This window comes from Protomyctophum bolini (genome assembly GCF_963924005.1).
Source record: "Protomyctophum bolini genome assembly, chromosome: 9".
NCBI lineage: Eukaryota > Metazoa > Chordata > Actinopteri > Myctophiformes > Myctophidae > Protomyctophum > Protomyctophum bolini.
Window position 1 is genome coordinate 27712455 of NC_137870.1, and position 21843 is coordinate 27734297.

The following is a 21843-nucleotide window of genomic DNA, read 5'->3' on the forward strand; positions in this document are numbered from 1 at the left end:
GAATGTAAATCTCTGTCTAAACTTACCTCTGTTTATTCTCATCCTCCTCTCAGGGTGGTGTTCGGGCAAATGAGTTCCCTCTGGGTATAGGCACCCCTCTTATAGTTCCGGGAGGGACCAAGTGGGAAATGGAGCAGGGGGGATTGGGATGGACTATGATGAATGTAATCCTGTATGTGTTGTATATATATCATGTTTACCCATGGGGAATGGTATGGGCTAACCAGGGAGTGGACTGCACTATAAAAGGCAGTCAGTTGTATTGAACTCAATATATGACAGGTTGTATTGCGTATGACTGTCAAAGTGATGGAAAAATAAAGCCTTATTGAAGGTGCCCCTGGACTGGTCTATATTCATTGTTGCCTTGGCCGCTCGACACTCTCACAGGGCTATAGCCCATGTTCAAAAATGATGAAAAATGAGGATAACATTTTTTTCAAAAATTCAAAAAACGATGGGCTATAACCCATGTTTTTTGAAATTTTGAATTATCTTCAAATCCTCAAAAATGATGAAAAACGGCGTGCTATAGTATGCCGTCTGGTAGGGGCTATAGCCCATGTTCAAAAATGATGAAAAATGAGGATAACATTTTTTTCAAAAATTCAAAAAACGATGGGCTATAACCCATGTTTTTTGAAATTTTGAATTTTCTTCAAATCCTCAAAAATGATGAAAAACGGCGTGCTATAGTATGCCGTACGGTAGGGGCTATAGCCCATGTTCAAAAATGATGAAAAATGAGGATAACATTTTTTTCAAAAATTCAAAAAACGATGGGCTATAACCCATGTTTTTTGAAATTTTGAATTTTCTTCAAATCCTCAAAAATGATGAAAAACGGCGTGCTATAGTATGCCGTACGGTACGGGCTATAGCCCATGTTCAAAAATGATGAAAAATGAGGATAACATTTTTTTCAAAAATTCAAAAAACGATGGGCTATAACCCATGTTTTTTGAAATTTAGAATTTTCTTCAAATCCTCAAAAATTATGAAAAACGGCGTGCTATAGTATGCAGTACGGTAGGGGCTATAGTCCATGTTCAAAAATGATGATAATATTTTTTTCAAAAATTCAAAAAACGATGGGCTATAACCCATGTTTTTTGAAATTTTGAATTATCTTCAAATCCTCAAAAATGATGAAAAACGGCGTGCTATAGTATGCCGTACGGTAGGGGCTATAGCCCATGTTCAAAAATGATGAAAAATGAGGATAACATTTTTTTCAAAAATTCAAAAAACGATGGGCTATAACCCATGTTTTTTGAAATTTTGAATTTTCTTCAAATCCTCAAAAATGATGAAAAACGGCGTGCTATAGTATGCCGTCTGGTAGGGGCTATAGCCCATGTTCAAAAATGATGAAAAATGAGGATAACATTTTTTTCAAAAATTCAAAAAACGATGGGCTATAACCCATGTTTTTTGAAATTTTGAATTTTCTTCAAATCCTCAAAAATGATGAAAAACGGCGTGCTATAGTATGCCGTACGGTACGGGCTATAGCCCATGTTCAAAAATGATGAAAAATGAGGATAACATTTTTTTCAAAAATTCAAAAAACGATGGGCTATAACCCATGTTTTTTGAAATTTAGAATTTTCTTCAAATCCTCAAAAATTATGAAAAACGGCGTGCTATAGTATGCAGTACGGTAGGGGCTATAGCCCATGTTCAAAAATGATGATAATATTTTTTTCAAAAATTCAAAAAACGATGGGCTATAACCCATGTTTTTTGAAATTTTGAATTATCTTCAAATCCTCAAAAATGATGAAAAACGGCGTGCTATAGTATGCCGTACGGTAGGGGCTATAGCCCATGTTCAAAAATGATGAAAAATGAGGATAACATTTTTTTCAAAAATTCAAAAAACGATGGGCTATAACCCATGTTTTTTGAAATTTAGAATTTTCTTCAAATCCTCAAAAATGATGAAAAACGGCGTGCTATAGTATGCCGTACGGTAGGGGCTATAGCCCATGTTCAAAAATGATGAAAAATGAGGATAACATTTTTTTCAAAAATTCAAAAAACGATGGGCTATAACCCATGTTTTTTGAAATTTTGAATTTTCTTCAAATCCTCAAAATTGATGAAAAACGGCGTGCTATAGTATGCCGTACGGTACGGGCTATAGCCCATGTTCAAAAATGATGAAAAATGAGGATAACATTTTTTTCAAAAATTCAAAAAACGATGGGCTATAACCCATGTTTTTTGAAATTTAGAATTTTCTTCAAATCCTCAAAAATTATGAAAAACGGCGTGCTATAGTATGCAGTACGGTAGGGGCTATAGCCCATGTTCAAAAATGATGATAATATTTTTTTCAAAAATTCAAAAAACGATGGGCTATAACCCATGTTTTTTTAAATTTTCTTCAAATCCTCAAAAATGATGAAAAACGGCGTGCTATAGTATGCCGTACGGTAGGGGCTATAGCCCATGTTCAAAAATGATGAAAAATGAGGATAACATTTTTTTCAAAAATTCAAAAAACGATGGGCTATAACCCATGTTTTTTGAAATTTTGAATTTTCTTCAAATCCTCAAAAATGATGAAAAACGACGTGCTATAGTATGCCGTACGGTAGGGGCTATAGCCCATGTTCAAAAATGATGAAAAATGAGGATAACATTTTTTTCAAAAATTCAAAAAACGATGGGCTATAACCCATGTTTTTTGAAATTTAGAATTTTCTTCAAATCCTCAAAAATTATGAAAAACGGCGTGCTATAGTATGCCGTACGGTAGGGGCTTGTGACGGCGGACGCCGTCACTATACCTAATGCAGATGCTAACCCAATTCTATGTATAATGTATAATGTAAATAAGGACACAAATTGTAACAAATGCATAAGGGGGGACACTGAGTTGTCGGTGATTCTCTGAAGTGGTGGATCTCCTCATACACCTACAAATGAGCAGAGATAAGGCACATTAGTTGAGGAATAAATAGGACAGCATACTTTCTAATTGACCAGTATCAGGAGAAGACTTGTAAAGAAGGAATGTAAATCTCTGTCTAAACTTACCTCTGTTTATTCTCATCCTCCTCTCAGGGTGGTGTTCGGGCAAATGAGTTCCCTCTGGGTATAGGCACCCCTCTTATAGTTCCGGGAGGGACCAAGTGGGAAATGGAGCAGGGGGGATTGGGATGGACTATGATGAATGTAATCCTGTATGTGTTGTATATATATCATGTTTACCCATGGGGAATGGTATGGGCTAACCAGGGAGTGGACTGCACTATAAAAGGCAGTCAGTTGTATTGAACTCAATATATGACAGGTTGTATTGCGTATGACTGTCAAAGTGATGGAAAAATAAAGCCTTATTGAAGGTGCCCCTGGACTGGTCTATATTCATTGTTGCCTTGGCCGCTCGACACTCTCACAGGGCTATAGCCCATGTTCAAAAATGATGAAAAATGAGGATAACATTTTTTTCAAAAATTCAAAAAACGATGGGCTATAACCCATGTTTTTTGAAATTTTGAATTATCTTCAAATCCTCAAAAATGATGAAAAACGGCGTGCTATAGTATGCCGTCTGGTAGGGGCTATAGCCCATGTTCAAAAATGATGAAAAATGAGGATAACATTTTTTTCAAAAATTCAAAAAACGATGGGCTATAACCCATGTTTTTTGAAATTTTGAATTTTCTTCAAATCCTCAAAAATAATGAAAAACGGCGTGCTATAGTATGCCGTACGGTACGGGCTATAGCCCATGTTCAAAAATGATGAAAAATGAGGATAACATTTTTTTCAAAAATTCAAAAAACGATGGGCTATAACCCATGTTTTTTGAAATTTAGAATTTTCTTCAAATCCTCAAAAATTATGAAAAACGGCGTGCTATAGTATGCAGTACGGTAGGGGCTATAGCCCATGTTCAAAAATGATGATAATATTTTTTTCAAAAATTCAAAAAACGATGGGCTATAACCCATGTTTTTTTAAATTTTCTTCAAATCCTCAAAAATGATGAAAAACGGCGTGCTATAGTATGCCGTACGGTACGGGCTATAGCCCATGTTGAAAAATGATGAAAAATGAGGATAACATTTTTTTCAAAAATTTAAAAAACGATGGGTTATAGCCCATGTTTTTTGTTTTTTTTTTGCGGAAATTGCGGAATTTTGAATTTCTTTGAAAAATTGCGAAATTTCCGCAATTTTTGAAATTTTGAAAAAAAAAAGTTATCCTCGTTACTCATCATTTTGGACCATGGGCTATAGCCTATATGGTACGGCACACTATAGCGCGCCGTTTTTCATCATTTTTGATGATTTGACAAAAATGAAATAATAGACCAGCCTCTACTCTTTGGCGTAAATAAAAAGAAAGTTTTTGCTACACCAAAACAAAGGCGAGTTGTGTCATTAGAAAGCCTACTTTCCTTAGTGGACGCACTCTGAGTTCCCCACCACACGTATAAACTGTACTTTTTGGCTGCGCCCTCTACTGATATTGCCCAGAGAACTGCCTAATAGAGAATATTTTTCCTCCGGTGAAAAGAAATCCCTTTCTGGCCAAAAAGTATTGTGTATTGTGTAAAAGTATTGCACAATCCATCCTCTCGCACTTCCCGTTTCAGCTACAGCAGGCTTATCAGTTGGCTCATAGAAACAAAAGACAAGAGCATTCAGTTTCTCTTTTATTACCGAATATAAATCAGACATGAACACGTGCAGACTAAAAACCAGTGTAACAAATTCACCACGATCCTAGAATATTTTGAAATAAAGTCTGCATCCCATTGCTGTAAAAAAAAATATGCTCTATTATCTATATAGACCCTCAGTTTATTTTTGCAACTGTACAGAACACTGCATCAGCGAACGCACATTTGTGCGAGAAATTAGTAATCAAATGAAACAACTCGCTTGCCAGTCCATTAATGTGCAAAAACAGTGTTCATTCCTGTACGATCCTTTTAATGTTGTACATTTTCCTATTCATTCAAACCACTTCTACTGAGCAAATTGCTTTTATAAATCAAAGCGTTCACAATACATCAGCAGAGTTTAAGCGATCTTTACACTGTAAATATGCCATTTCTCCAAGTCCAGAACTTTAAATTGTTAAATTAAAATAGGAGGGCTGGAAATATAGGGAGAGTCAAAGGATAAATAAATCCAAAAAGAAATTAAATTAGGTAAAATGACGTTGAATGACCAATCCGGATCTGGTGTCACAGTATAACAGTTCCCTTCAACGGTTCTGCCTGGCTTTATATTTGGTTGTGCAGCCGTATCATGAAACAAAAATAGCAATATGTGACCTCAATGTTTTGAGCTTATAGCTCTAAGATTGTTGGTGCATGACACCAGCGCACAATCAAGTGTAAATCAGGCCAGTTATCAATGATTTGGGCAATTTCTGTCAGCCATGATTAGATGCAGGAAAAAAACTAAATCAGGTTTAAAGTTGCACTGTAGACAAGAATAGCACCTCCTTCTATAGGGCTGATAATTTAGCAACGCTTTTGCGTGGGGCTGGTTGCAATCCTATTTTCTAAATGGAGCCATGGCATATAAGCAGGATATCTTTTCATGTGAATAAATCAATCGGAAATCTCCCTCATAGTACAACGATCAATGCCAGATGAAGTTGAGTGGAGTAGAGTAAAGCTGCGTTTGTAGAAACACAGCACCAGCTGTTTACTGTGACATACCAGACCCAAAGTCAATCTGCCAGCGTGTGTTTGTGGGGGGGACTCAGCGTCGATGGCGGCTGTGCCCCGAGTGGCTACTACTGCTGTGGTGTTTGCTCTTGTGGCTGCGGTCTCTGTCCCGGTCATAGGAGCGTGACCTCTCCCGGTCTCTCCTGTCCCCCCGGTGGTGACCTCCTCTCTCATGCTTGTGCTTCTTGGAGAGGTCAGAGGCGCTGCGGTCCCGGTCTCTCTCCCTTTCCCTCTCTCTGTCCCTTTCTTTGATGGGAGAACGTGACCTGGAGCGCGAGCGCTTCCTCTTGTGACTCGATCCGCCCCCACCGCTGTTGCTGTGGCGACTGGCGGACTTGGAGTCACTGTTGCTGTGGTGACCAACCTTGGTCTTGAGGTGGGGCAGCAGAGGCGAGGGCTGATGTCGTCGTGGTGACGGGCTGCGGCTGTGGGAGCGAGAACGGGATCGGGAGCTGTAGGTCCCCGAGCGACTGCGTCTGTTGTTGTAGCTGTAGATATGAGACGCAGAGAGAAGAGACATTAACGATCCAGCATTCTTCAACATATGAATGAAGCTGACCACTTTTGGTACACATTCAAGGAAACAAAACTTACTGTCTGCGAGGGGAGCGTGATCTGGAGCGAGACAGTGTTCTAGAACGAGAACCACTCCCGCTCCTGCTGTTCCTCCCAATCTTAGCCTCCTTTCTTAACCTGGAAGACGAGACAAAAAGGGATTGCTTCAACAGAGGTATTTATGAATCTTTGACCAGTCAAAGATGCATATGTCGTACCTTGTAGTACGTATGCACTCAATATTAAATGTGTTAAAATAAATCCTAAACCAAAATATTTTAGGGATTGCATTCAAGCTGAAGTAGACCCCCAGCCCCCCCGGGCATACATATTCATGTCTCACCCGTTGTGTGGGCTCTTGGTGACCTGGGTCCTGTTATCTGGCTCTTTCTTAACTGGTTTGAGGGTCTGGAGGTTGGGAGACTTGTCCTCCATCTTGACCACGTTGGGGGAGCAGGGCTTGGAGGCGGGTGAGAAGCCACCCACGTTGCAGAGGGCTGGTGTTCCATCTGGGTTCAAACCCTTGGCCTTGAGCTTAGCCTCCGCCAAGAACATCTTCCGTCTCTCCACCTCCTTCTCCAGATGGTCATAGTTGGGCTGAAAGGATGAGACACCTTTTCAGACCTTAGCTACGTCAAAACTGGCGTTTGGGCATGTCATTTATATATATATTAGACACGTGTCTGTCATCATGCAGCGCATTGGCCCCGGCCCACGAGAACTCCCAAGGCAGAAAGCTGCAGTAGTGTTTTCCACTTCTTGGGGTATGAATTTTCCTAATCACATTTTAACAAGTCAATTATAGGTCTTAATTTTCTCATGGCGCTCATCTCCTTTTGAGAGTTCTGTACATGTAAATGCATGTTTGTCTTCCATGAACTCTGCTGTTGGTGTAGTGTAGAGATCATTACCTTCTTTCTGCTATATAGTTTGAGAGTAGTGATGCAGATCTCCTTCATCTCCTCCTCGTTGGCTCCAAACAGCAGGTACCAGTGAGGTCTAGATGGCAGAGGCATCTGGAGCAAACAAAGCACAACACTTTTTAGAGAGGCTACACATGATCAGTTAAGATGAAATAATGTAAGAACTGGAAACAGATGAACTTTGTATGACATAACTGATCAAAAGCCTTCTCACCTGAAGAGCTCTGGCAGCGAGGTATATGCAGGCACAGGCAATGGTCTCAGCTTGAAACCTCACAAACACATTTGTCCTTAGGGAGTCATTCATGTAGTTCCTATCAAGACAAAAAAACATACGAAAAACACATAGCATCTTCTCTAAGCAATCTTAATAACAGCCCCCATGTATAAATGTTTCAACATCGATATTCCCCCACCAGTAAGGTTTTGTAACTAGCAGGTCATCAACCACAGTCCCAACTTGAAATTGCAAAATTATCAAAAAGGCATTAAGATTTCTTTTTTACAATCCCCATTGATATCAAATAATGCTACTTTGATTTTCTATGACTATACTTGACAAGTGAGATATTGAGAAAGTGGTTGTTAAATACAATTGTTGGAACATTGATAATTGTTATTGGCATTAGAGAACTTGGTTCTTGTTCCAGGAGTGAATAGTTTCCTGAACAATCCCACTGCATGTTTAGGAAATTGCAATTTCCCCAACATAAGAGGCTGAACTAGAACCAAGAACCCTTTCATGGCATTTCATATTATAAGCCAGGTGATTGGCCAAAACAAGATATGCAGCAAACATCTTATCAGGAAGACATGATTTAACTTTGTCCTTCTCCTCTCAGGATTATCCATGGCGTTGCCGTATGTCACAGATAAATAAGGGAAGGCTGGTCCACAATTCATTGTCCATTAAAGAACTCCAGACACAAAAGTCTAGCCTTACCATCGACTGAAAGCAAACTAATCAAGTCCTAATACAATGACAGAATGATTCATGCCTTGCAATGGGGGATGAGTGGGGGCACATGCAGATGCATGGACATACACGGTTCGACAACAATGCACAGTTTCCTCTAGTCCTATCATTAGGCCTAGATTTGCATCTCTGTAAAGCTGGGACACAAGAAGGCATAGCACATATGGTGGCATGCACAACAGGTTGGACTGATGTTCCAGGCTTGGGGTGGCATTGGCACAATGCATGTGAGACAATACAAACACCCATCTAACGTGTAGCATTTCATCCACTTACTACATGATCTGTGACCTCGTCTGATTTGTCTGCTGATCATGACCGGCCACAAGCAAATATTTACATACATTTCCCTACTATTCTAGCTCATGCTAGTTTCTCCACCACCAGTACACAGTCATGGCTCTCTTGCTGAAGTTAAGGGGGAGACTATTAAAAACGTGAAAGCCGTTTTTACTATTCCAAACTACACTTTGAGTCTCTGCAGGGTCATTAAGATGATTGGGTAAGTGAGATTAGTCAAAGCTAGTAATAGACAAAATTAACTGGGGTGTAAATAAGTAACACATGAGAATGGAGTGAGCTTCTATGTCTCTAAAAGTCATAGAGGCCATAAAGACAACAACAAAGCACACATAAGAGATAATAGTTGTATGACAGCATACATGTAACCTCCAATGCACTGTTCTGACCCAGACCAATGTCATATTGACAAGCCCTTTTTCTTAACAGTACGTTTGGATGACGACTTTTGCCTACACAGGCCTTATGCACCTACAGACTGATAGATTTCAGTTGACATATTAAGTATGTTTCACTCCAAACAATAACGCACACAGATTCGTATTCAGTTCTAATTGGGCTGCAATGTGTGACGTGCCCTAGACCTTTTAGTTCCAACATTTAACAGTCGCTAGTAGTTAACACATCATTGGATTGTGATACAGACTGCTGCATGGGCGAGACGGCTCCTTGGGAGGCAAAGCCTGAGAGCTGGATCAGCCTGCAAAAACACACAGGTCTGGACACCATGTCAGTTGGGGACAGGACACAGTACACTACTGTATTTAAAAAGGCAGGTAACTGGTCACAAAAATATATATAATTTTCCAGCTAAGTTTACTTCAATGCTAAAGGAAAGTAAACCAAGGAGAAAAAAAAAAAGAATGCAAATATATCTACAACTAGTTGGAAAAATATGTATAACAATTGAAACCTTTGGTAGCAAAACCAAAAAAATACAAAGCCTTTCTGGACACCCCCATTGAGAAAACAAGACGATGTTGCCAGTTGGGAAAGGCCCGCCCCCTTCAGTGAATCTCGGCACTGGGATTGACTGTCTGGAGAAGGGCAGCCAGCCAAGGGGGGGGAGCTTCCTGAGGTCATGTGGTTGGAGGAGGCAGAGTTCAGAGGTTCTTTATGTGACTTACCAGCATGGACTACCCTTTAATCAAAGAGTAGAGAGAAAGGACAAAGTTAAACCAAGTTCCATGGGCACCACAAAACAAAAAGACTTTTCAAATCAAAGCCATGTAAGGACACAGACCAAGTGACGCAAAACAGGTCGTCATTCAGAAACAAACTTGTCCATCAGAGAGTAAGGCGTGGAGTAATGTCGCAGGCAGACCTGGGCCAAATAGTAGCCTTTCAAATACGTAACTGAATTTGTGAGGGGCGCTTGATCAGTACTTATCTGGCAGGGGATGTTTCTCTCATATAAGACACGGCATACAAATCAATCGCTCCCCAAGTCATTCAAATATTTTAAACTTGTTTCAACTGTCTCTTTTCGCCCAGGTCTGGAAGCAGGTCTCGGTTGACATGACAAGTTGCTGCTGTGGGGAAGATTTTTTTGGAAGACAAGGAGGAAACTTACCAGGCGGTCTGAACTAGCGTCTGGTTCTTCTCACAATCCAGGACTTGAAGGTACATAACGATGATCTGAAACAAACGGTTACATGTAATCAGACCACCCACAGTAGAAACTAGTGGTTTGTGCATCAATCAGCACTCGAGACTTTTTGAGGGGGGGGGGGCACTAAAATATGAAAGCTGCTTCCTGTGAGTGAATGAGTTATGCATAGAAGCCAGAACTTCTGATACTGTAGGGTACAACAATTATTGTAAAAACTAGCTAAATGGAAGGGGTGGAGCCGGGGTAGGTGTGCATGAGCAATTAAGAGTGTATACCATGTGGTACTCACCTTGTGCGGATGCTTGACATGTACACAGAAGCCCAGCTCCTTCAGGATTCGCCGTTCTGCCTTGATCACTTGGTTTTTGGTATTTATGTAGTTCTGATCAAGTATCAATGAACTTGAACTCCTAGTTTATAAAAAAGGATCAAAATAAAACAAATGGTTCCCCCATTTTCAAACGAAAAACAAGCAATGAAAGTGCCCTTCTGCTTTCTTTGACTGCTTTTCCACCCCTTTCAACCAACTTAAAAGCAACAGCTCCAACTGTATACGTATAGATTGTGGGGGTTTGTAGACTCCTGTGGTTTTGCTGGAAGCATTTGGGTTCTGTAGTCAGCTCTCTGCATCAAATCACCACATGCCACAGCTTTAACAGAAATATCAACTACGATCACCACCAGTATCAATGGCAAAACAAATCCCAAAACAGAACATTTAACCTCTTTTAACTTCAGCTATCTGAAAACCCTTTAAAATCAAAGCTTATGAGAAGAGCAAGTTAACGGTCTGTAATCCGGTCTGATTACAGACACTTACTCAAAACGAAAACCCCAAAGTACTCTTTGTGTAAAAAGTAAAAAAAAAATGTATTAAAAATAATTAATAGCAACATGCTGTGTTGAGGTATATAAAACTCTCAGATTTGCTAATCTTTATCTCTTCCCATTTTAAAGTTAAACTCAACATTTACTGCAATCTAATCCTCAACAAGTACAATCTATTTTAAAAAATGTATTGTGATTATCCAATTTATCCATCACTTTTTGCCTTTTCGAATTGTAAAATACAAAAAGTGGGCTATAAGTATAACATCCCAAGTTTGTGCAAAATGTCAAGATTTCACATATTTATTCAGGTCCACATTAAAAACAAAATTCTTACGCATTTCAGTACCGTTTCTACGCGTTCTAGTGGAATTAATAAACAGGCCTGAATACATGTGTGAAATACGATCTTGTTGACATTGAGTAAAACCAAGAATGCGCCGGCTTTTGCTTTTGTGAATGCCCTATATATGGTTGGGTACAATAACCGCAGTTGCGTGACGCAAACTGCAGTGTCGAGTTCATAACCACTATTATTATTTTTAATGCATTTAAAACCCCCCCATTTAAAACAGTGGTCAACAGTGATTCATTACCACAATAAGTAAAATTCCATACCACCCCAGCCCTTTTTGGCTTAATGCCTTATTGAAGCAGTTCTTTCCTGTTCATAGCATTGGATACAAATTCACAGTGATGTTACTTATAAACCTGTGTCATAACAAATAGATGTCTTCAAATTTGACCTAACACACATGCACTATCCATTACCTATGAACAGAATAGAAAAGGTGTAACCAACACTGAGACTTTGTCATACTATGCACAGAACATTGTGTGTGCACACTATGCACAGAACATTGTGTGCACAGAACAACAGGTAGTGATATTTCTGTGAAAGCTATGGATGACAGTTGGTGAATGAGGTTTTGCTCTTGTAAGCAAAGACAAATGCACATGTGGAGCAGTCAGGGAGAAGAGAACTACTTTACCCAAGACGGACAGATACCCAAAGCTTTAGACCAAGCCACAGGAGTCCTCAAGGTGCCCCGGCGGGCCAAGGACCTTCGGCCAACCTGTCATCCCCGATCCCAGTGCCCCGCGGTGACTCAGACCACGGGCGTCTCCCACGGGAAGGGGGGCAGGGCGGGGCTGGGGGAGACACGACACCCCGGCTCGCTCATGGTTGTCATGCCGACTGCTTCATCTTTACGTACCATTCCACATCACCCAGGCTTTGGTAAATGTAGCTGGTCGCTGTTAGTTGGTTGCAAGGGAAAAAAGAAGCCAAGTTAATGCTGGGGTCTTTTTGGTAGAGGAATGAAGTTTCTTCTTTTCTTGTCTTTAGACTAAGACACACAAGTTAAACATGTGTGCCTACTGCCTTGTCTTCCATTGGTTTAAATTCCATGCAACTTAAGTTTTTTTTTTTTGTAAATAGGTTTGAAAATTGGTAATATTGTAAAAGTATAGTTCTAAGTTGTTATGTGAAGATAATACACATCTGAAACTACCAGTGAAGAGGAAACTGAAAAGTTTTAAAATGGTTTAGAGTCATGGATAAACAGAAGGGCACTTTCACACAACATCCAACATTGCAAAAATTAAAACACAAGTGCAACAGTATTTGACATACATCAACAGTGGCATACATAAAACATGACATGGTGTTGAAACTTACTTTTTGCCCCTTATCTGTCGTAGATGGTGGAAAACATTGATGACGTCTCGTATTCGTCGCGGTGCTTCTTCAATCTTGGAGGCCAGATTCACACAAGCCATAGCAACAATCTAAGGAGACAAGATCACAGTAATAACAGCTGGAAAACATACATACAGTTTGTTGATCTATCCATTTGTAAAAATGTCATCAAATCAACGGGCGGGTACCTAACTAATATAGCAAAATAAATTCACTTATTTGTGCAGATTGGTCCACAAACCAAAGGTTGATAGCCTCTATTGTTATAGTTATATCTGTTCAGTGATGAGGTAGCTTATAATTTGCATTTGTACATGTTCGGAATTACTAATTCTGAAATGGTCTCTGCAGTGTAAACAGGGGAGGGGACTTAAACTGTTTAAATCTCATCTGTCCCTTTCGTAAATACGATTTTTTTAAGGCAGGGATGCCACTTTTACCTAATCAGAGAACCTCACAAAGAGGTTCAAACAGCTCAACGTTTTAATTGTGCTGCTTCATTTTTTGTCTACCCCTCCAATTTCTAATTTCTAATTTCTGTAGAAAAAAAACTACCTGGACTCACTAGATATAGAGAGAGAGAGAATATGGAGCTATTTAATAATGACTTAAACAAAACGAACACAGGGCCACTTCCTAGTAACACCAAGCTCACTGCGGTGTTTATGTGAATGACAATATGGCTGCTCTGAACGTAAGCGGAACGTATGCTATATGTCTCAGGCTGGGCTAACAACAAGGCACCAAGCGAAAACGTATATTTCTTACCTCAAAACTGTGCTTGACGAACGACTTCGAGTAGAAAAATCGATGGAATAGCACCTGTCCCGTCGCCATCGCCACCTGGCCGAGAAAAGCACAAACAATGACGACTTAACAACCGAGCTTACATAACAACAGCTAACCTCCACGACTCATACAATAGACGTCCGCCATTTTAACTCCACCTCGCTAAAGCCCAAGAGCTCATGCTAGCAGAGCTAGCTAGGCCTCGGCGATGCTAGTCACAACAAACAAACGTGATTCAAAGCACAAAGGCATACTATTAAATAGAAGGGTTGTTAATGTCTTTTTTGTTTACTTACCTGAGGTAACCGGAGGAGAATCCCCGCAGACTGGATGAGCTCACAGCCCAGGATGCGAAGGTCGGTCTCGGTGTTCAGGTCGAGGCCGTCGAGCATCGACGGCGTTGGGGAGAGCCGCTCCTCCGGGATGAGAGAGTTGTCGATGGTCAGGTACACCTCCGAGTAAACCCTGTCGCCGATAAGGATGCCATCGTCTTTCGTGGATGCGTTAGAACTCGTGGAAAATGGACCCGCAGCCATTCTTCACCCGAAAAACGTTATTCTTATCACACGGCTCCAGACAAGAGAAGAGACACTGAGACAGTGGCCTTTCCCCTAGCAGCAGCGACGACGATGAAGGAAATGACGACACTGCATATGGCGCGTCACTACTCACTGCACGCAACCCAACCACTTAGTGCCCTTCCGCGCTTGGTCAAATAGTTCCAAAATGTTTCCTTTTTATTTGTATTTAATATTAATACCTATTGAAAGATTATATATATATATATATAGTGTCAGGCATATCCATATATGGAGCGGACTATGTCAGTTATGCCCAAATCTGGGACTATGATGTAAGAGCTAGGTATGTTAGGTATCTCCATCTATGGGGATCTCCATATATGGGAAGGTTGGGGGGTCGAAAAGGTCACTAAAGTTCGGGACTGCATATGCATAGGTCCTTCATCCCCTTATATAGGTTTCCGAGCCTCATAGCATCTATTTTCTCTCCTTTTTAACTTTAGCACATACTTTCTCCCATGAACTAGGCAAGAGATTAAAGTGTAGCATAGTTAAAATTAAGCAGAGACGAAACAATAAAACCAGGCCTATATATATATATATATATATATATATATATATATATATATATACCGGACGGTATATATAATGCTATTTCCGGCGGCTAACGGTTTCGCTTGGAAGGAAGTGAAACAACTTCACCTTTCCCCCACCAGACACAGTGATGTAATTTACGGGAAAGTCCAGAATGTTTTGTACCATGCTGTCCATATCCATCCGCCCATAAAATCATTGCAGTGAGTCACTCCACTATTTCTTTGTGAGAAAGTTCAAGAGGAAGTGCTAGCAGGGCATTTATCTATGCTAAAGTATTTAGTAATAGTATTATAAAGTAGTCTTACTATCTAGTTAGTACATACTATTGTATGAATTCCTGCTAGAGTGGTCAGGTTTACAGGGCATGGGCTTTAAAAAAAGAAAGCAGACCAATTAAACAGGACAGACCTCAGACTTCACCATTAAGATTATGTTAATATTTGTGTACACATCTCAATGGAACTAGTGGGTTCCTTAACTTCCTACAGTGATAATTTTTGAGTGGTGCAACCAGCTGCCAACCACTCTATGCCTATAGAACCAGCAATGTTCGTCCATCCCTGTCCATCCCTATACATATTTAGGGTACCAACAGGGGTCGCTGTTTCACCACTTACTTCAGACAAGTCTGATCGTTTTCCTGGATTTACAGAATTTCTATCTGAAACCTTGCAGTAACTCTGGTCTGGCACCAGGTGTCGGTAAATGCCCACTGTATGGTAATACTGGGGGTTTCACTGCCACTAACCAATGAGAGCTAATGTAATAGCTGAGCTATTACATTTCGAGGGGTTAAACACCGGGTTGTGAGAAGTGAGAACTCATTAGTAACCTTGGAGATGGTCCCTTCACCCTGACGACTGCCCAGCTGGCTGTATGATTTAACGATGATTTAATTATTTTTTGTATTGTTTGTTCTTCTCTGTTTACTGTGCATATGTCACGTGTGTCTTGTCTGTATAGGTCATGCATTGTGATATAGCCTGTATGTATTGTGGTTGTGTCTGTATGTATCTCAATGTGTGTGAGACGCCCTATAACTACCACAGTTACGCAAGCATGCACGCGTGCACACACGTAAAACACATTAAAATTAAATTAAAATAGCAAAAACAGCAGATCTACAAGCCCACAAAGCATCACAACGCAATACTTTGTGAGATTGTAGATTTGCTATTTTCACTATTCTTCCAAGGCATGCTCTTATTTAATAACATGCAACAACATGAGATGGTAGAGAGCACACACAGGGACTCACTGCGGCATCCCTTCATTAACCAACACCTACAACCAACACCTCCGCAGCCCCCCCACCCACTTACGCATGTCACCAGGTTGACAAGAATACTGAGCATTCTTTCTCTCTGGTTAGACCCAGGCGATACTAATTACAGGGTGTGGGAGGGCTCACGGGACGGCAGAATTCCGGAATGGCCGTAAAGACGCAGGAGCGAGGCGGCCGGGGACGCCCAATGACGAACAAGGGCTTACTTATGCACACACCACTCCCTGGAGAGAGTGTGTGTGTTTATGAGCTACATGCACACATTCCCCAGTGACACGTGTGCATGCCTGCCCTGCTATGATAATTGCAGTGAGGTGATCACACTTCAAGTATGCGGGGGGGGGTTATCAGGGGTGCATGGAATTAAATGCTTCAAATTACTTCTATGTAAAAGTATGATTAAAACGTCATTCGCGTCAGGAGAATGCCTCTTTTTATGGTCTGCCACGCTCGTCATGCGCACATAAAGAGACGCTGCAGAGACGAGTGTTTGTCGAAGATTGTCATCACTCACCCAACACCACTGAAGTGCCCTTGAGCAAGGCACTGAACCCCCAACTGCTTAGTGGCCAACAGTATAAGACTGTGGTTGTACTGAACAGCTCCCAGGTTTGTGTGTGTGTGTGTGTGTGTGTGTGTCTGTCTGTGTGTTTCTATGTGCAGGGCATTGCAAAGATTTTTTATTTTTTTGGAAAAAATAAATAGTAGTAGTAGTATAGTGTGTTGTTTGGTTGTAATTGTTCCCACTTCCCAGTGTGCACTCACTGCACTAGCAGCGCTGACAGTTGCGATTGCATCATTGTGCCAATAGCCAATGCTGCCTTCCAGTAAAAAAATGGTTTAATCAAGCAAGCTGCTTGTGTATTTTCTACTTGGCTGTGTATGCTGTTCATGCTTTTAAGTCCGATAATACACACTGACAATCATTATTAATTATTAAAATTATGACGTCATGAACGGGGCCTCCCGATCCTTAAGGCCGCCCCTGCGAACGTCTATTCTGTGCTGCGCGTCCATTCACGTGTAGTGTTTTTAATCTGCTTGAAATATTTTCAACTCAGGTATTTGGAAGCGTTTTTAAGGCGGATGCCTCGCGTTTTCAGCTGGGAAGAATAGCGGTTTCAGATGTTATCAGACGATTTACTAGCCATCATCAGCCCATATCAAGACCATGCAATGGAGCCAGTACTTTCCTAGATATTGACGACGTCGCGTTGTCTGGCTACTAACCCTATTACTAACCTTAACCCTAACCTCAGTCTTAACCAGCCAAGTAAGTAAACATAAAGCAATGTTGTTTATAGCGCAGTTTCACGTTGGTTTGGCTTCGGCGGCAGACGGCAGTAGTTTCACTTCCGCGTTTCCTACTCGTGCTAGGCAGTATGTAGGAAATGTCCATATTGCTTAATTGCATGGTCTGATAAGGAGCATATTGGTGATCATCGGTTGATAACATCCAAATCGGGTGGGAAGAAACGCTTTGGACGTGCAGCCTAAGGGGCCATGTTCACCAAGACTTGAGCGAAAGGACGTTTTGAATTGTTCACAATTGCAGAGCCGAAGGCCAGCATTGTGACAAAGTTTGCTTGTTTGGAAGCTTGTTCGGAAACATGTCTGGAAGCATTTTCGCACACCGCAAATAACAAACCTACATTTAAATTTTCGACCGGATTCGACACATACTGTGAGCATGTAGGAGTAACGAGTTTGTGGATTCTCTCTCTATCTCACACACACACCCACGCAAGCACGCACACACGCACGCACGCACACACACACGCGCACACACACGCACACACACAAGGAACAACAAGGAAGGACACCAGGTCAAAGGCTACAAAGCTTTGGCACGACCAAAGGGAAACACCCCAGTAAAAGATGAAGAGGATGAGAGGACCAGAGGGGTGTGGAAGAGCTATTCAGATGAAAAAAAGAAAGATCAAATTATAGTGGAACATATCAGTGGGGAAAGTGTGACATTTTCAAAGGGAATAGATTATGAGGAAGCGACTTGTGAGGACTTAAAAGAGTGAAAGAAGACCAGAGATTAAAAGAATGGGGGACATTTTGAAGAGTGTTGTTAACAAAACAAAAAAATAAAGAGAGAGAGAGAGAGAGAGAGGCATTGTTTCATGTATAGTGTGTGCACACAGTCAAATACAGTCAAGTCAGTTGTAGCTCTTCTACAAACAGCGAAAACAGCAGCTCACATTGTGAGACGTTGTGAGCTTGAACATCTGCTGTTTTTGGCAATTTTCAACCTAAAATGACATGCCCCCAACAAGGGATGGCAGGTTGAAAGTGGTACAATTTCTGTGTGTGTGTGTGTGTGTGTGTGTGTGTGTGTGTGTGTGTGTGTGTGTGTGTGTGTGTGTGTGTGTGTGTGTGTGTGCGTGCGTGCGTGCGTGCGTGCGTGCATGCGTGCGTGCGTGAACAGGGAGTGTGTTTACAGCTCTCGGGCTGGCATGGCATGGAGCAGGGAGCTGTTCTTCAAAGGCAGAGGATAGGATGAACAGGTCACGGTAGGAGGAAGTGATGCAAGCTGCGAAGGGGATGAAAGAAAAGGCCAGAGGTCGCAAACTGTGCATCTGGACGGAGAATTCGAGCAGCAAGAAACACGCACAGACCCACATGTACATAATGCGTACGTACTGTATGGTACACACGCAACACGGGGCTCAGGACACGCTATGCATATAGTCATTGCATGTCAGCGCGCGCACACACGCACGCACACACATCCCCAGGACGTTATTCTTTTGGTGTTAATGGCTGACTGTACCATGTGCTGTTTACACTTCTGACTCGTGTCACACACACACACACACACACACACACACACACACACACACACACACACACACACACACACACACACACACACACACACACACACACACACACACACACACACACAGGACATGCAAACATTATGCACACAAATAAGACACATGTATGGAGACTCACGTGAAAAACAAGCACTTACAAAAGGCAGAATTACCACATAATTACACACTTTACAATACAGGAAGGCAATTTCCTTACAAACTCTGCATCAAAATACAAAACACCAAGGGCATAACAACTAGCGGTTATATGCCATATAAACACAAAAAAGTACACATTTGCCATTAGTAGTTTAGAATGTTGGGAATAATCATCTTTAACACAAACAAAAACAAAGAGAGAATCTAGTCAGTTATGGTCCCTTTGTACCTTCTGTACAAGGAAAACAACGAACAAGGGTACAGAAATGAAAAAAAAAAACCCAATGGTGGCAAGCTAATTCAATTTTAGTCCCACACCTGTGTATGTAGGCATACTTGCATGCGCCTGTGTGTGTGTGTGTGTGAGAGAGAGAGAGAGAGAGAGAGAGAGAGAGAGAGAGAGAGAGAGAGAGAGAGAGGGGGGAGGGGAAATCTCCCCTGCGTGCCAGTGGGCATGGAAATGAGTTCCATGCTGTGCACACTTCCAACGTAACTTCGTTGATGTCGGGCAGAAACCTCTTATCTCCATAATTTAACTTTCTGTGTTTTTTTGTAAATTAATATACAGCGTCACACAAAAGCATCAAAGGTATAGCAGATCCACAAGCTTGGTAGATCTGCTACTTTTTCTGCTTTTGAATTTGAATCCTGAAAAGTAAGTCAAGTTTTGGACATACAGTATGAGGTTTCCACCTGAGAGAGATGATTTCTGCCACCGTGCCAATCCAATCCATACCGAATGGAGAGCAGAGGAAGACAGGGAACAGAGGCCTGGAAAGACCATGTGGAAAGACAATAGCACAATGCCTAAAGGAAATCAGGATGGATAAGTGAGCGTGTGTGAGTGTGTGTGTGTGTGTGTGTGTGTGTGTGTGTGTGTGTGTGTGTGTGTGTGTGTGTGTGTGTGTGTGTATGTGTGTGTGTGTGTGTGTGTGTGTGTGTATTGTATATGCGTGCACACATTTGCCCTTGCTTTACACTTTCTTTGTGTTTGCCTGGCTTTGTTTTGTGTCTGCAGGTGGCAGGGGACAGGGCTGTCACGCTCCTTCTCCTGCCCTTGTGATGGAGCTTGTGTGTGTGTGTGTGTGTGTGTGCGTGCGTGCATGCGTGAGTGTGTGTGTGTGTGCGTGCGTGCGTGAGTGTGTGCGTGTGTGCGTACCAGCAAGTGAGAGCATGTATGTGTGAGAAATCCTGTGCGTGAGAGCCTATGTGAGGGGGAGTTGAAAATCTATGAGAAAACAAGTGCACGTCTGTGGAACAGTGTGTGTGTGTGTGTGTGTGTATGTGTGTCTGGGGGGATTGGTTGTGTGCGAACAGAATCAAGCTGTTGTGTCCTGGGTATCAAGTGTTTCTGCACTTATGTGTCTGTGTGTATGCACGCATGCTTGTGGAGGAGTGGGTTGTCTGTGTATGTTATTGTTCAATGTGTCTTCATATTTGGAATGCTGTGCTTTGTCTTTGTTCCTATGCTCACACACTGTGCCTGAGTGTGTGTGTGTGTGTGTGTGTGTGTGTGTGTGTGTGTGTGTGTGTGTGTGTGTGTGTGCGAGTGTTGGATATAGAGTTATAATTGGCTGTCTGTCCGTCCTCATCGCTGATCCTGTGTTTAACGTCGGGCATCGTGCCTCAGTCTGTCTGTCCGTCCTCATCGCCCTGCTGATCCTGTGTTTAACAGGCATCGTGCCTCAGCTTGGGGAGCGAGCCCTCCCTCCATGCTCCCCCAATGTCATTCCAGGAACCCCCCCTCCTTCCCCCCCTCACCCCCCGTCCTACCCCCTTGTCCACGTGCAGAGGGGCAGGGCGTAGCGTGTTCCGGGGAGTCAGCGAGCGTGCGAGGGGGACTCTGGTCTGGTTTGGGCCTGGGGGATTGGGGCGTGGCTCGCTCTCTGTGTGTGTGTGTCCATCCTGCAGGGCGGCTGAAGGACCAGGCGGGCAGGCTAGCGGTCGCAGCCCACGAAGCTGCTCTCGTGCCTGGGTGAGAGCAGCGGTCAACTCCCCTCGCTCCTCGCATTCCCTCCGTACCGTCTCCTGGAGCAACGCTGCCTGGCAGGAGAGGGGCACAGAGATGGAAGGATTCATTGTGAGTGTAATGCCTGTCTTTATCCAAACCCAAAGCAAGAAAGAAAGAAAGAAAGAAAGAAATACTAGAAAAGAGGCAGGACCAAGCAGCAAGGCATTAAGCAATATAAGAATAATATGCACAATAAGAAATAGAAACATGGAAGAGTGAACTTGTGAAAAAAAAGACAGAGAAAAAAAGAAAGAATGACTACCCCCTCTTCTTTGTCTTTGCTTTGATGTCTGTCTGCATGTCTCTCCTGTGTTCTCTCTTTGAATAAATCAATAAATTACCATCAGAATCCTCCTAAATGAAACCATGGAGACCTTCCGTCCTGTGTAACAGGGTATTTAGTCCTGACTGGAGGAGACAGGAAGCAGGGCTGTTTTTAGTCAAATGCCTATGCTCTGTAATGTAATCATTGTGTATATTCCTGCACTATACAGTACATCGAGTGATCTTGGTACATAGAAATTGATCTATTGAAGATTCTGACTTTCAAATGTATACATAATTCTTGTTTTGATTGTATTGCTGTATTGTTCTTTCTGCTTTGGCAATGTAAAAATGTTTTCTCATGCCAATAAAGCCCTTTGAATTGAATTGAATTGAATTGAATTGAATTGAATTGAATTGAATTGAATTGAATTGAATTGAATTGTAATGGAGGTATGCATAAATAAAAATTGGGATTTGCCTAGCTAGGGCCCATTATAAGATAATATTTTCTTCTTTTTTGGCTTTTTCTGCCTTTATTGATAGGTTGAAAGTAGACTGACAGGAAATGGGGAGAGAGATGGGGGAAGACACCTAGGCTTAGCAGCCTAGGTGCCCAGACGGTTGAGCTAACTGTCTGGGCCACTAGATAACACGGCCCTGATAGGACGCGTGGGCCTTTGAAAGGACGTGACACAGTCTAACTGAGAACAGCTTATTGATGGTATAATAATGCCAGTCTAGGACACAGGGACCTGGTCACTGAAACCTGCACAGACTGATGACGCA

The 21843-nt window shown here is 41.9% G+C and overlaps 1 protein-coding gene across 1 annotated transcript; it reads right to left on the reverse strand.

Moving 5' to 3' along the window:
- Positions 1-4662: 4662 nt before the first annotated feature.
- ccnl1a (cyclin L1a) lies at positions 4663-14011 on the reverse strand. The gene is made up of 10 exons (XM_080771981.1): positions 13686-14011; positions 13369-13443; positions 12580-12689; positions 10360-10480; positions 10032-10096; positions 7397-7496; positions 7171-7275; positions 6603-6856; positions 6299-6397; positions 4663-6192 (listed from the first exon to the last, which is right to left on the reverse strand). The coding sequence occupies exons 1-10, from the start codon at positions 13923-13925 to the stop codon at positions 5739-5741; spliced, it is 1623 nt and encodes a 540-aa protein (XP_080628107.1). The 5' UTR covers positions 13926-14011; the 3' UTR covers positions 4663-5738.
- Positions 14012-21843: the final 7832 nt, after the last annotated feature.